At 38.1% G+C, this 14,167-nt stretch overlaps 4 protein-coding genes across 5 annotated transcripts in view; 1 reads left to right on the top strand and 3 right to left on the bottom strand.

Moving 5' to 3' along the window:
• Positions 1-1,238: 1,238 nt before the first annotated feature.
• Positions 1,239-2,058, bottom strand: LOC104827146 (basic leucine zipper 43-like). Its single transcript, XM_010560234.1, has one exon. The coding sequence runs from the start codon at positions 1,981-1,983 to the stop codon at positions 1,465-1,467; it is 519 nt and encodes a 172-aa protein (XP_010558536.1). The 5' UTR covers positions 1,984-2,058; the 3' UTR covers positions 1,239-1,464.
• A 4,912-nt stretch (positions 2,059-6,970) lies between these two features.
• LOC104827145 (E3 ubiquitin-protein ligase Praja-1) lies at positions 6,971-10,697 on the bottom strand. Its single transcript, XM_010560233.2, is given in 4 exon segments — positions 6,971-7,136; positions 8,074-8,160; positions 8,317-10,335; positions 10,338-10,697. Coding segments are annotated over 2 exon segments (1,194 nt in total). The 5' UTR covers positions 10,614-10,697; the 3' UTR covers positions 6,971-7,136; positions 8,074-8,160; positions 8,317-9,417.
• Positions 10,698-10,784: 87 nt separating this feature from the next.
• On the top strand, positions 10,785-13,954 carry LOC104827144 (pentatricopeptide repeat-containing protein At3g02330). Its single transcript, XM_010560231.2, has one exon. The coding sequence runs from the start codon at positions 10,890-10,892 to the stop codon at positions 13,662-13,664; it is 2,775 nt and encodes a 924-aa protein (XP_010558533.1). The 5' UTR covers positions 10,785-10,889; the 3' UTR covers positions 13,665-13,954.
• LOC104827143 (probable tRNA (guanine(26)-N(2))-dimethyltransferase 2) overlaps positions 13,921-14,167 on the bottom strand; it is a 5,039-nt gene continuing 4,792 nt past the window's right edge. Inside the window, exon 13 of one of the 2 annotated variants that reach the window (XM_010560230.1) lies at positions 13,921-14,167. In XM_010560230.1, coding sequence (XP_010558532.1) covers positions 14,093-14,167 — 75 coding nt within the window. In that variant the 3' untranslated portion in view covers positions 13,921-14,092. The other variant, XM_010560229.2, reaches the window with a different exon arrangement.

The raw sequence follows: 14,167 nt of genomic DNA, 5'->3' as shown, positions 1-14,167 counted from the left end.
TGAAATATCATATTTTTTATCTTAAATTTGGTAGTAGGTGTTCAAATGGGCATGAGAATTCGCTCTCACTTATAATGGATCCTCAACTTCAGAATCAGCAATCTTGTCATGTTCATCTCGGTTAATGTTTATGCTTGAATATGAGTTTTGCACCTTAGAAGAGGGAAATCAGGGAAAATCTCCATTTCCTACAGGAAATCTTCTGGGTAATGGATCCTGGGAGATATACACGAATGGGTCATTGGGTTTCCTCATAGTTTCCATGTCATCGACGAAGTTCTTCGAAATGGAGAGTAAAGTTCACGACTTTGATGTTAATGTAGGGTTGTTTTTGTGATAAAGGATTCACATTTTTGTATCGGTTTCTGTGGAACGATGGAGAAATCTGTAGTCTTGTTTGGCATTTCCCATTCTGGGTCAATGCAAGAGGTAATTCTGCATTTTGATAGATTCAGAAATTGATGCTTGAGTGCTCCCTTGTGTGCTCAAAGATAGACAGTTTATGATGGTGGGAATTTGCATTAAGCTATGATCGGTTCGTATCCTTGATTATTGCTTCAGTTGTGAGTGTGCATACATTTTGGTTGATTATGTTGCATATTCTCTAGGCTCTCCATTTTTCTGATGTCTTCATATGGCTTTATGGTGATCCCTTTGGACAGAAGTTGCGATATGTTGCATGGGTGTTTCATGTTTATGTCACCTGCACCTATGAAGATGCAAAGATATATATCATATATTCATGTTTTGAAACTGTGAGACTGATACTCTATTTCCTCAAGGCCAATTGGATACACAGATTAAACAAAAAAATCGAAACTTTTTTCTACTCATCTTTGATTAAATCAAGGCATGTTGAAGACCGGCAATATGGTGAGTGCTTTGGAATTTCATTGTGCTGTGTAGATGAAAACTGACCCGACCCAACTTGTTTTGTCTTTTGTTTTAGTTTCTCCCCCCACCTAATGCCACTCCCTCTTTGCTTGACCAGTCTTCTTTTTTTCCTTCTCACATCAAAATGCATAAAAGAGTAACCCACTAAGATTTGTTCACTGTACTTTACTTTGTGTCCAGATTAGAATTGATTGGTCCATTTTCAGTGATTTCTTGTTCGTGCATCCCTACAAGTACCCAAGATGGGTGTTTCTGTATATCTCCACATGGTCAATTCCTAAAACCAGTTGTCTTCTCTCTCTCTCTCCTTTTTTTTTGTTCAGGTTGTACCAGATGAACTGCAATTGATATCAGGTGATCACCTTTTGTTCGGACAACTAAAAGGCATATGAGCATGTCTTATATGTGTCTCATACTCCTGTGGTGTACATGACACAGAAAGAGAGTAAGGCAAGCAGACAGAACAAAACAGTAGACGGTTTGCTCTGACACAAAACATTAAAAAAATGACAGATTCAATACGTAGAAAACTTGAGTAATGCCTCTCTGCTGAATAAAACTGGCGATGGACTAATTGGAGGGGAAGTCTTCAAAGTAAGAATATTGGCTTCTCAGCTTCATGGTTGAGACGAGTTGGCGGAGCTCTGAGGTCTCTTCTTTAAGCTGTGTGTTCTCTTGCAGGACACGGTCATGGCTTTCTGAGACCTGGTTCAGTTTATCTATAAGCTGATGATTCTCTTTCCTGAGCCAAGCCACCTGTGAGAGGAGTTCATCTAGGTGTCTTTGCTTGCGCATTCTTGACCTTCTTGCTGATTCTCTGTTAGATATCATACGTCTCTGCTTTCTCTCGTTGATGATGATGCTCACTTGCTGCTCATCTGCTTCATCCGAGGTTGAGTTGTTGCTGAAACATGGGGACTGGAGATTGAGTTCCTGAACCTGGGGGTGGATGCTGAAATTACATGAAGGGTTCAGATACTGGTTTAAGTGAAAGTCTTGCATGTTGTTTATTGTGCTGAAATAAGCCGAATGAGGAGACGGGCTCGGAGGGACGAGGTAATAAAGCCCTGAGCCATCACTTGGCTTCATGGTTTCCAGTAAAAGAAGGTTGAAGTTAGCTCAAGTTTTTTTTTTTTTTTTTTGGCTTTGTTTTCTGTTTCTCTAACGCAGAGAGCTCTGGATGGAAGAGGGTGGATGAGAAGAGGTGTTATTTATATACTGCAAGAAAGGTGAATAGGACCCACTGTTTTGCAAATTGATGGCTTTTGTGACACACGCTTAGATTGCTTTAGGAAATCATTCGGATCATGTCTGCATATCCTTGTGTCATGTTGCTCATGCATGAGAGAACATGAGAGAGGACATTGCCATCTGATGGCTCACAAGGCTACTACTTTTATCATCATATCCATGCCATGACCTTAATATGCTATGCATATCAATGCACATACATGAAGAAGACACATGGGGGTTACAACATCCGTTGTGGATAATCATTTTTTTTATATATCAATATTTATGCTTACATCAGAGAGAAACTTGCAGTTCTTGTTAGGGGTGGCCATTTCGGTTATTAACTGAATAACCGAACCGAACCGAACCGAATAAGACATAACCGTACCCGAACCGAACCCGACATCAAAACCGAACGGTTATGATTTCCTTAAATCCGAAAAACCGAAACCGAGACCGAACCGAACCGAATAAAAAATAACCGAAAAAACCGAGAGAATAACCGACAATTTCTTTGAAAAATTGAACTTTTTACCAAAACCGAACCGAACCCGAACCGAAAAATAACCGAACCGAACCGAACCGAAATTTATATAAAAACCGAATGGTTATAGTTTTTCTATAACCGAAATAACCGAACCCGAATATAACCGAACCGAACCCGAACCGAAACCCGAATTGGCCACCCCTAGTTCTTGTTGTGGGGGTGGCAATTATTTTAATTTGGAAATTCTTTTTCTGGCTAAAGCAAGCACGCAAAATAATGTTGGTGACGCCCCTGAAGTCAATCTATAAAGCATGTTTTCCTTTGTTAACTCTGATACCACCTTCTCCTCCTCCTTTTCTCCAGTGGCCTAAGCAGAAAAACAAAGGGTTATCTCTCCTGGACCATTGAGGGCTTGCTCTATCCAATACCATCACCATCTCTAAGGTACATCACAGGTGAAAGCTTCCTGTATATATTGCAATGTCATATGTGAAAGTAGTGACATGAAATTTCTTCCATGCATTATGGCATTATCCATCATCATACTGTGAATATAACACAAATTCACTTGTAACTCCTCCTTCCCATCCAGGTATAGTCTTGCTGATGGATCACTTATCTAAAGTGCTGTAAGAACCTAAAAAAGGGACCTTCCTTACATTACATCCACAAAGAGGAATCTGCAAGGAAGACAAGATGGTGGGCGGGAGTGGCTTTGTCTTCTTCTGATGTCCATAATTTAGGAAAGGCTATGCATTTGAGGAGCTGATGACTCGACAACCACTCAACCTAAAAAAAAAAAAAAAAAAAAAAGACAGTGCTTCAACATGGTTATTTTTTTTTTCCATTTCCATTGGCAGTTAAAGACTGGTTTGGAGATGGGTCTAAGTTGATATCTATGTTTCCATGGGGAAACTATTTTTAATGAGGATTGAAATCTCCCAAAGTCACCTTTTCTACTGCCACTATATCTCACATATATATATATATATATATGTATATATATCCACTCTTTCTATCAACCAAAAGCTTAGCCCCAGTTTTGTAATAATCCATTTGCAGAAGGCGACTTCATTAAATTATGTGCATATACACATACATCCTTTGGAACCAGAGGCTGGTGGCTCTTGTTTTGTCTATTCTATTGCTTAAAAGTTATAGTAAGTGGACGTTGCATTCGATCCTTCTGTTATTGTTTTTTCTTCAGGCTTGTGGTGATGTGAATCCATTGCCATATCAAGAAAGAAACCACAGGCTGAAGAGAGAGAGAGAGAGAGAGAGATTACAATAGTTGGGAAGATGGTGTGAGAAACTTGACTTTGATATGTTCCTGTGACAGATATGGACACAGTTACATGTCCTAGAAACAGGGTATGACACTTGAAGAATCTGCATATTTATGAATGAATGAATGAATTCAAAAGGTTGCGGACATTGCTGTTCCATGGCAGCTTTGTTTTCTTGTCTTTTGTCTTTGAATGAAAATGAGTCAAAACAAAGGCCATTCCAATGTGGAGAGAGAGAGAGAGAGAGAGAGAGAGAGAGAGACTCTCCCATTTCCTCTTTCTATCTTGCATCTCCTTATCTTTCCATGGCGTTGTTTTTAATGGGCCCACCACCATTGATTCTCAGCGTCCCTTGACCGAGCAATATAGTTTCTTCTTGCTTAAGACACAGAGGATGAATCATCTGCTTCTTTCAAGAAATATGTCCTTGTTGCATGAGTAGAAGAGCAATGGATTTCTAGGAAGTATTCCCGAATTTGCCCTTATGGATCACGTGGATCCACGGATTTCTAGGAGGGTAATATGGTCAAATCACATCTCTGCGGGGGGAGGGGCATCCTTCGCTTTTTGCACGGAGGCGTACTTTGATTTTAACTAAAACCTGTCCCAATGATTTTTGTTCTCATCCAAAGCTCTAAAACCCTTTGGAAACCCAATGTTTTTTTTTCCTAAAAAAAATCTAAATTGATCAAATCTTAGGTCTTGTTACATTTTGCATTATAAAACCTTTGATTAGTTATAGTAATCATAATTACTAGGGAAAATGACATTTTCCTACGCGAATTGTTTAAAATGTGACTTTTTCCTACACGAACTTTTAATTTGACAAAAAACTACACCAAATTATCAAATGTGCCAAATTGATACACGAACTGCCCAATTTAACTGCAATTTCCTACACAACCCGAAAACGACGTTAAATGTCTGTTAGCCGATGATGTGGCACGCCACGTGGCATCTGACGTGGCACGTCACATGGAAAATTTTGCCACGTCACCGTGCCACGTCAGATTTTAAAAAAAAGATACAAAAAAATCTGAAAAAAAAAAATCGAAAATTTTTTAAAAAATATATATACTCCTATATAAAAATATATATACTCCTATATAAAATATATCTATATATATACAAATTACCACATACAAATACAAATATAAACATAAATACTCCTATGTATATATATGTCTATATATATCAAATAAAAAATATATACATATATACATGTATTTATACCAATATATATACATACATACAAGTATATTTATATATACACATACATATATATATAAAAATACATATACACGTACATATATGTATATATATATATGCATACATACATATATATATACATAATAAAAAATAAATAAGTATATGTACAAGTATATGTATATATATATGTATATATATGTACAAGTATATTTTGTACAAGTATATACTTATATATATATACTTGTACATATATATATACATATACTTGTACATATACTTAATACTTATATATTTTTTATTATGTATATATATGTATGTATGTATGCATATATATATATACATATATATATACGTGTATATGTATTTATATATATGTATATGTATATATATAAATATACTTGTATGTATGTATATATATTGGTATAAATGCATGTATATATGTATATATTTTTTATTTGATATATATAGACATATATATACATAGGAGTATTTATGTTTATATTTTTATTTGTATGTGGATATAAATATATATGTATATAAATGTATTTTTTATTTTGTATGTATATATATATGCATATGTATATATATATACGTGTATATGTATTTATATATGTGTATGTGTATATATATAAATATATTTGTTTGTATGTATATGTATATATATATGTATAGATGTTAGTGTGTATATATATATGTGTGTATGTTTTAATTTGTATATATATATATATATATATATTTTATGTAGGAGTATATATATTTATATTTGTATTTGTATATGAATATATATGTAGGAGTATATATATTTATTTTTTAAATAGGAGTATATATATTTTTATATAGGAGTGTATATGTTTTTTAAAAAAATTTCGATTTTTTTTTTCTAGATTTTTTTGTATTTTTTTTTAAAAATCTGACGTGGCACGATAACGTGTCAAAATTTCCCATGTGGCGTGCCACGTCAGATGCCACGTGGCGTACCACATCATCGGTTAACGGACATTTAACGTCGTTTTCGGATTGTGTAGGAAATTGCAGTTAAATTGGGTAGTTCGTGTATCAATTTGGCACATTTGATAATTTGGTGTAGTTTTTTGTCAAATTAAAAGTTCGTGTAGAAAAAAGTCACATTTTAAACAATTCGTGTAGAAAAATGTCATTTTCCCAAGGATAAGCCAATCACCTGAGTGGAAAAGTTTTTTTTTTTTTTATATAATTTGTTTTCCTCTAATTTACAATGATTTTATTAAATTAATTGATTTATCTCATCTCATAACAAAAAAGACATTGCCATACTAATATGGTATTTGTTTTTAGCAAATTCTTATTGATTTTCATTTATATTACAAACTTTAAAATTTCACCATTAAAAGAATTTGGTATCTGTCGTATTTATCTAATTGTATGGCAAGTTTTGTAAAGGAATACTACTTTGAAAAGTATTTGTAATAAAATTGTGCATATATCTATTTTTGTTAGTTGATAAAATGATATATTGATGTTGCTTAGTATTTTAATCCCCGCCGTTATGAAGAGAACTTTATTTCTTATTAAAATAATAAGAAAAGCAAAATAATCAAGATTGGTACATTTTCTTTTAGTTAAATAGAAGGATGTGGATAGAGACCAAAATAATGTGCTTACATACTTCTATCCACTATCATTATATGGATTAACATCATCATTACTTATTAAGAACTGTTACTATTTTATTATTTTCAAAATGCTACTTGGCATTGCACGTTAGGTTTTTTTTTGGGGATATGTCATGTTTTATTGAATAAGAGAGACAAAGACAAAAATGGTAAACTAATAGACCAAATTTTAGGTATATATTATATATATATGGAAAAGATGTGCTAAGTGGACTAAACCTGGTTTTAGAATTTGAAAATCAATCCTAGACCGGTTGATACAACTGATTAAATAATGGAAAACCATCAGCAATTTCTAATCCAATGGTTTAATCACTAACCACACATTCATGGCGGTACCATACCAAACAGTTTATAATAGCAACCGACCATGTCCTGAATCCAAATAGAAAAACATGTTTCATTAGGATCTCAGATAAACTACTATATCATTTGAAGAATACATACACACACACACACACACACATATATATATATAGACAGAGAGAGGGAGGGAGAGAATCCTAGAGAGACCCTAAAGTGGGTGTAAAGGAAAGGACATTTGAGCTCAAATTTTTACAAATGACAATGGGTTTGATAAATTGATTATCTGGAAATCTCTCAGTGGGTTATCAAGAACTCTCAAGGCTCATAATACTATTATTGTATTAAATCCATACCATGATTTAAGCATTTCTAATGTGGAATTCTGGTTCCATGTGGTGAGACAAAGGAAAGAGCATGCATGTAAATGGATACAACGACAACAACAGCATCGCGTTCATATAAATGGATACACAAAACAAAATGAACGTCCTTAGGCCACACAGAGAACCACAATGGGTAAAAGGGTTCCAGAGAAAACAGACGAAAAACTGCCCATTGATGTTTTATTGCCTCTTTGGCGATGTAGAGTCTGAGTCACCACCACAGAGATGGAGAGAGAAGCAGTGAAAACGTCTTTTCTTTTATTTTATTTTATTTGAAAAAAAATATCACACAATGTCCTTAGAAGCAGTTTAGTATTATTAAAAAAAAACACACCAAATGGCCAACCAAAGTTAGGAGATTAAACAAAAACCAAAGTGGAGAAACATTTTCTCAACTTGGGTTTGTCTCAAATTGGGTTTGTCAACTTATGGAGTTCATTTCCAGTCTTGGCTCTATAACAGATGGTTAAAGATTCTTTCTTTTCCTAACTTCTGGCCAATCCTAGGTTTCATAACCTCTGAGTCACCAAGTCTATAGCTGATTGAACATCTCACTTAAGAAGCTATGAACTTGTGTCCTGACCTATAAACATTTTAATACAGAGAGGAGGGAGGATACGTACGTGAGAGTTTGGAGCTTCTTCAATCTTTCAAGTGATCGAAGGTTTTTGTGCAAGAGAATTGACTGGTCACACAGTGCAAAAGCTGCACTGTAAAACGACATGAAAAAGAAAAATGGTAAAGGCCACATGACAAAAGTTGGTCAAAGTAGATGTAAAGCCGGGGACCCAGAACAATTTTACAAAAAAGGCTACAAGGCTATAAGGACCTTTCACGTAAACAAAGGAGATGGAGTAATTCAGCACCTTTGTGTCTTCATCACAGCTCATAAAGGTTTTCACATGATGGTGATCGCCGGTCCAAGCATTGCAGATTGAATTATTCACAGGAGCATGCGAGTAGCAGTCGGTATCTGTATAGACAAATATAAAGCTACGATAAAAATGTTAAGAGAGGGGAATGCCGGCAAGACTGGATGTAGATATAGATAGACTTCACTATGATCAAATGCTGGGGATTCTCTGTCATGTCCCTATCAGAGTTGCGAGGAATGGCCATGGTGCGCTCTACCGACGATGCCTATCCTCTCAATGGCATGAGAACAAAATGAGGATCCCAACCGTGCATGCATGTGGTGTGTAAAAGTAATTCATCATGAGAAAAGAACTACAAGTCCGAAGAATACCCAGATTGAGGAATGTATCCAAGAGCTAGGCATGGTATTGGCAAGGACGAGCAGCTTTTATTCCCTTGCAAACTCGGTCATTCTTCACCGCATGATACACGATCTATCCTTGACCTGCCAAAGCGAAACTAAATAGAAGTCTAGCATCAACAGAGCAAGAATAACGATCCGGAACCTGTTCGGCTGAAAACGTTCATGATGTTTTCATATCTTCTTTTCTTCTATCAGCATGTGTCAAAGCTTAATAGTTTCACCCGTAAATCCAAGAGCAATACACAGGCTATCAGAAATGTTGCATACTTGTAAAAGCTTTTGAGTATCAAAGAAAAACTTTAAATTTAGAGAGTATTTTTTAGAACAAGCAGCACACAGAGAGCTCTCTTTCATGTCATTCCAAAAGGTTATCTGACCAAACTAATGCAAGCTCAGCTGCTGAAGTAAGGGAAAGCTGGATGTATTTAACCATCATCTCAAATCAAAGGACATTTCCCTTTCAAGCCTTCAGGAATGGGTAAAAACCCGAAACCTAATTAAATATACATTCACAAGATCGGGCTGCAAAGGGATTTCCTTCACACAAGGATATATACAACATATTAAACAGGATAAGATCGACATTCATGACAACCGATTACCAAAGATAAGCCGGATCACGAGCTTGTATCTGCAAAGACCATGTATTTTGGCATCAACTACAATACTTCAAATTCAGAAACCCTATCTAACCAATGACTCTCTTGCCAAGCCTGTCACTCCTTTGTTGTCTCCTAGTCCTTTCATGGTCAGGGTCATCAGTAGGAAGCTCATACCGGCAAACCGGACATGTATTCCTTATCCCCAGCCAAGGCAGAATACAATCCCCATGATAATAATGTCTACAAGGAAGCCTCCTCACTTTCTCCTCAATGGCAATTTTATCCTTGCAAACCGAACAAACGACCTCCCCTTTCCCCAATTTCTCCACTGTAAATTCAACGAGTGGAAGATCCTTGACTACCCTTTTGGCTGCTGGAGGGTTTCCCCCGATTCCAGTCTCGTTATCAAACATTTGCCGGAAAATTGCATCGTGATCTCCATGATTTTCATCATATTCATCGATATTAGCTAAATACAGGTAATAATTAGCATCGACGTCATCAGCGGTTAGGCTGATTCCTTCAGCTTGTTCGATGTAATTAACAACATTGTTAACTGCTAACAAAACCTGCCAATCTAGATCATGCTCGTGATCGTCCCTGGAAGATGAAGACAGTTCTCCCTCTTCTTCGGGAATGGCAAAACCCCTAACTTGGACAGGTTCATATGTCCAAGTGATCGCTTCATGCACCTCCTCCCACTCAAGTTCTTCATCAGCCACGACGGCTTCCTCGCCAAAGAAGCTGTCCCGAATCGGAGGAAGACCCGAGCCATCGACGACCCGACCCGACTCAGATTCTTCATTCCTGTTATCGCTAGCATTCAAATCCAAGATACCATCTTCGTAATCAGAATTCGAATCAATCGCGGTTACGCGCAGCCCATGCCCACTCGAATCACCGCGCCGCTGATCGGACCCCGACTCGACCCCGAGACATAAACCTAGCTCCTTCATCTCGTCTTCATCCGCATCGTGAAAGCCCCATAGATTGAAATCATCGACATTCCTGAGCGCCGGATTGGGGTCCGAATAAACTCCTCGACCGCGTCAACCTCGTACGAGTCTCGGTCGAAGAAATCAATGAAAAAGCTGTCCGGATCCAGCCCTGTATCCGGACAAGATACGGAACCAGAATCGGAGTTAGAGTCGGTGAAGGGGTAATACGCATTGCAAGCGCGGCTGTCCGTTTGGTAGAAGACAGGCAAGACCACAGTTTCACAATCTGGTCCGGAAACAATTCTAGTGACGGCTTGGTTGTCTCCTTCGTCTTCAAGGTGCATACGCGGAGGACCCCCATAGCTTCGCCGACGCCATAGGCTTTGAGTTTCAGAGAAAAAAACAAAATGCAGAAATAATAACTATACAAAACATATATGATATAGTTTGTATCTATACATGGTGAATATACTATTGGGTTAAGATTCTGCCACGTAAGCTCTACTGGTTTGAAACAAAAACAACGTCGTATTATTCCAAAAGAAAAGGAACCGAAAACGACGTCGTTTCCGAAGATGTGGATCCATCTCCCGCCATAGCAACACTGGGAAGCAATTTTCATGGCGGAGAATCTCATGTCCATGCGCCTGACCAGAGTAGTGCTTCTATTTCATCAGCATCTAACGAAGAATATTCCATACAGAAGGGTCAGAATTTTTTCGATTTCTACGGCTTCTGTGAATCACGAGAAGCCCGCTACTAGTGTGGCGAATTTCTCGTTTGTCTTCAAGGAATGCGCAAAACAGAGAGCGCACGAGCTGGGCAAACAAGCCCATGCTCATATGATTATATCTGGGTTTCGTCCGACCGTATTCGTCTCGAATTGTCTGCTTCAGTTGTACATAAATTGTGGGAATCTAGGATACGCTACTAAGTTGTTTGATGGAATGCCTCTGAGAGATGTAGTTTCGTGGAACGCGATGATTTTCGGGTACGCGGCTAGCAACGATATGGTCAGAGCAAGTTTGTGTTTTGAGATGATGCCGACGAGGGATGTTGTGTCGTGGAACTCGATGCTTTCTGGATTTCTACAGACTGGTGAGAATTTGGAATCTGTCAAGGTTTTCATTGAAATGGGGAGGTCAGGTGTTGAGTTTGACAATAAAAGCTTTTCAGTTATTCTCAAAGTGTGTTCTATCTTGGAGAACTACAAGTTAGGAACCCAGATTCATGGGATTGCGCTTCGAATGGGTTATGACACTGATGTGGTTTCTGGAAGTGCGTTGTTGGATATGTATGCAAAATGCAAGAGATTGGATGAGTCGTTTACTGTGTTTTATGCAATGCCTCAGAAGAATTGGATCAGTTGGAGTGCTATAATTGCGGGTTGTGTTCAGAATAACTTTCTGGACGGTGGTCTGAAGATGTTCAAGGAGATGCAAAAGGTAGGTGTAGGTGTGAGCCAGTCAATCTACGCTAGCGTCTTGAAGTCTTGTGCGACATTGCCTGATTTGAGATTAGGTACCCAATTGCATGCTCATGCCTTGAAGTCAGATTTCGTGAAAGATGGCATTGTGAGGACGGCAACTTTAGATATGTATGCAAAGTGTAATAACATGCAAGATGCTCAAAGGTTATTTGACATGTCCGAGAATCTTAATTTGCAATCTTACAATGCGATGATTACTGGGTATTCACAGAAAGACAATGGCTTCAGAGCTCTACTGTTATTTCGCAAGCTCTCCAAGTCTAGCCTTGGTTTTGACGAAATAAGTTTATCAGGAGCACTCAGGGCGTGTGCCACGGTGAAAGGCCTTTCAGAGGGGCTTCAGCTGCATGGATTGGCAACAAAAAGTAACTTTTCCCGAAACATTTGCGTAGCAAATGCTTTCATTGACATGTATGGGAAATGTGAAGCTTTGGATGAAGCTTGCCGTGTATTTGATGAGATGGGCAGAAAGGATGCTGTGTCTTGGAATGCAATTATAGCAGCTCATGAGCAGAACGAAGAGAGAAGCAAAACACTTAACATTTTGGTCTCAATGCTCCGTTCTGGGATGGAACCAGACGAGTATACATTTGGGAGCGTATTGAAAGCTTGTGCTGGTGATTCGTTGAATCATGGCATGGAGATCCATACTACAATTGTCAAGTTAGGAATGGCTTCAAATCCCTACATCGGAAGCTCTCTGGTTGATATGTACTCAAAGTGTGGAATGATAGACGAGGCAGAGAAGATACACAATAAGATCTTTATTGGAATCGGTGATTCCAACACATACTCGGAGCATCCGGAAACAATTGAAGAGCCGAAAGGAATACAGGATAGAAGAGTGCAAGAAATGATTGTTTCATGGAATGCGATAATTTCTGGATATGTGATGCGAAAACAAAGCGAGGATGCTCAGAGATTTTTTAATCGGATGATGGAGATGGGCATAACACCTGACAAGTTCACATATTCAACAGTTCTCGATACCTGTGCTAATCTGGCATCTATAGGACTTGGAAAACAGATCCATGCCCACGTCATCAAGAAAGAACTGCAATACGATGTGTATATCTGCAGCACTCTTGTTGACATGTACTCGAAATGTGGAAACTTGCATGATTCGAGATTGATGTTTGAGAAGGCTCCAATAAGGGATTTCGTGACTTGGAATGCCATGATTTGTGGCTATGCTCATCATGGAATGGGAGAGGAAGCCATAAAACTGTTTGAGAGCATGGTGCTAATGAACATCATGCCAAATCATGCAACTTTCGTCTCGCTCCTAAGAGCATGTGCCCACATGGGTTTGGTCGAAAGAGGTCTAGACTACTTCCACATGATGAAGAAGGAGTATGGCTTGGACCCTCGGTTAGAGCACTACTCAAACATGGTGGATATCTTGGGAAAATCCGGAGAAGTTGAAAAGGCCTTGGAACTTATCCAAGAGATGCCCTTCGAGGCAGATGATGTTATATGGAGAACGTTGTTGAGTGCGTGTAAGATAAACAGGAACAATGTAGAGGCTGCCGAAGTGGCAGCAAACGCGCTCTTGCGATTGGATCCACAAGATTCTTCAACTTACATTCTTCTCTCCAATATATACGCCGATGCAGGAATGTGGGACAAGGCTTCGGAGCTCAGGACAGCAATGAGAAGCGATAAACTGAAAAAAGAACCAGGTTGCAGCTGGGTTGAGATCAGAGACGAGTTTCACACGTTTCTTGTTGGAGACAAGGCTCATCCAAGATGGAAAGAGATTTACAATGGACTTGCTTTGATCTACAATGAAATGAATCTCTCTGTGGGTGGTACAATGGTTGAGATTTCAGGGTTTTACAATGAAGTGTTCGAGCAGGACCAAACCGCAGAGCCCTTGATGTTTCTATACAACTTGTCGGGTTAGAGCCAATGTGGAAAAGTTCGGTGTAGGGTTGTGTTCTGCAGTGCATCTCCAAGAGATATGGACATGCTTACAGTTTTGTAATTAACGATGATTGTTTTGGTACTACAGGAAAATATGTGGTGTAAACGATATTAAACCTTTGATTACAGGAAACTAATACATTTGTTTCACAATAAGCATATTGATAAAAATGGCAGAAAACTATCAAGTTGCAACAAAATGGTGAAAAATAGAAGAAAACAAAAAGCAAGGAATCTCAGCAAAAAGATTTCAGCTATTGAGAAAAAAAAGACTTCCCCACAAGACAGATAATGTCTTCTTTAAAGAGGCTTCTCCACATGTTCGGTTTCCTTTATGCAATCATTTCTCTCTGCTAATGCCTTATGATGACAAAAAGGACAAATCTTCTGCAGACAAAACCTGGTGTATTATGTGTGTGTTTCTTCTTGTGATGTTGAAGAAATATCCTCTGTTGTCTTTAAGCGTTTGGCATCACGCTCTTC

Source organism: Tarenaya hassleriana, unplaced genomic scaffold (genome assembly GCF_000463585.1).
Source record: "Tarenaya hassleriana unplaced genomic scaffold, ASM46358v1 Cleome5, whole genome shotgun sequence".
In the NCBI taxonomy this organism is placed as follows: Eukaryota; Viridiplantae; Streptophyta; class Magnoliopsida; order Brassicales; family Cleomaceae; genus Tarenaya; species Tarenaya hassleriana.
The sequence above is the reverse complement of the archived record's forward strand: the minus strand, read 5'-3'. Positions and strand labels throughout refer to the sequence as shown.

Coding starts and splice junctions, on each gene's coding strand:
- LOC104827146 (XM_010560234.1), bottom strand. CDS start 1,983: ATGAAGCCAAGTGATGGCTCAGGGCTTTATTACCTCGTCCCTCCGAGC.
- LOC104827144 (XM_010560231.2), top strand. CDS start 10,890: ATGGCGGAGAATCTCATGTCCATGCGCCTGACCAGAGTAGTGCTTCTA.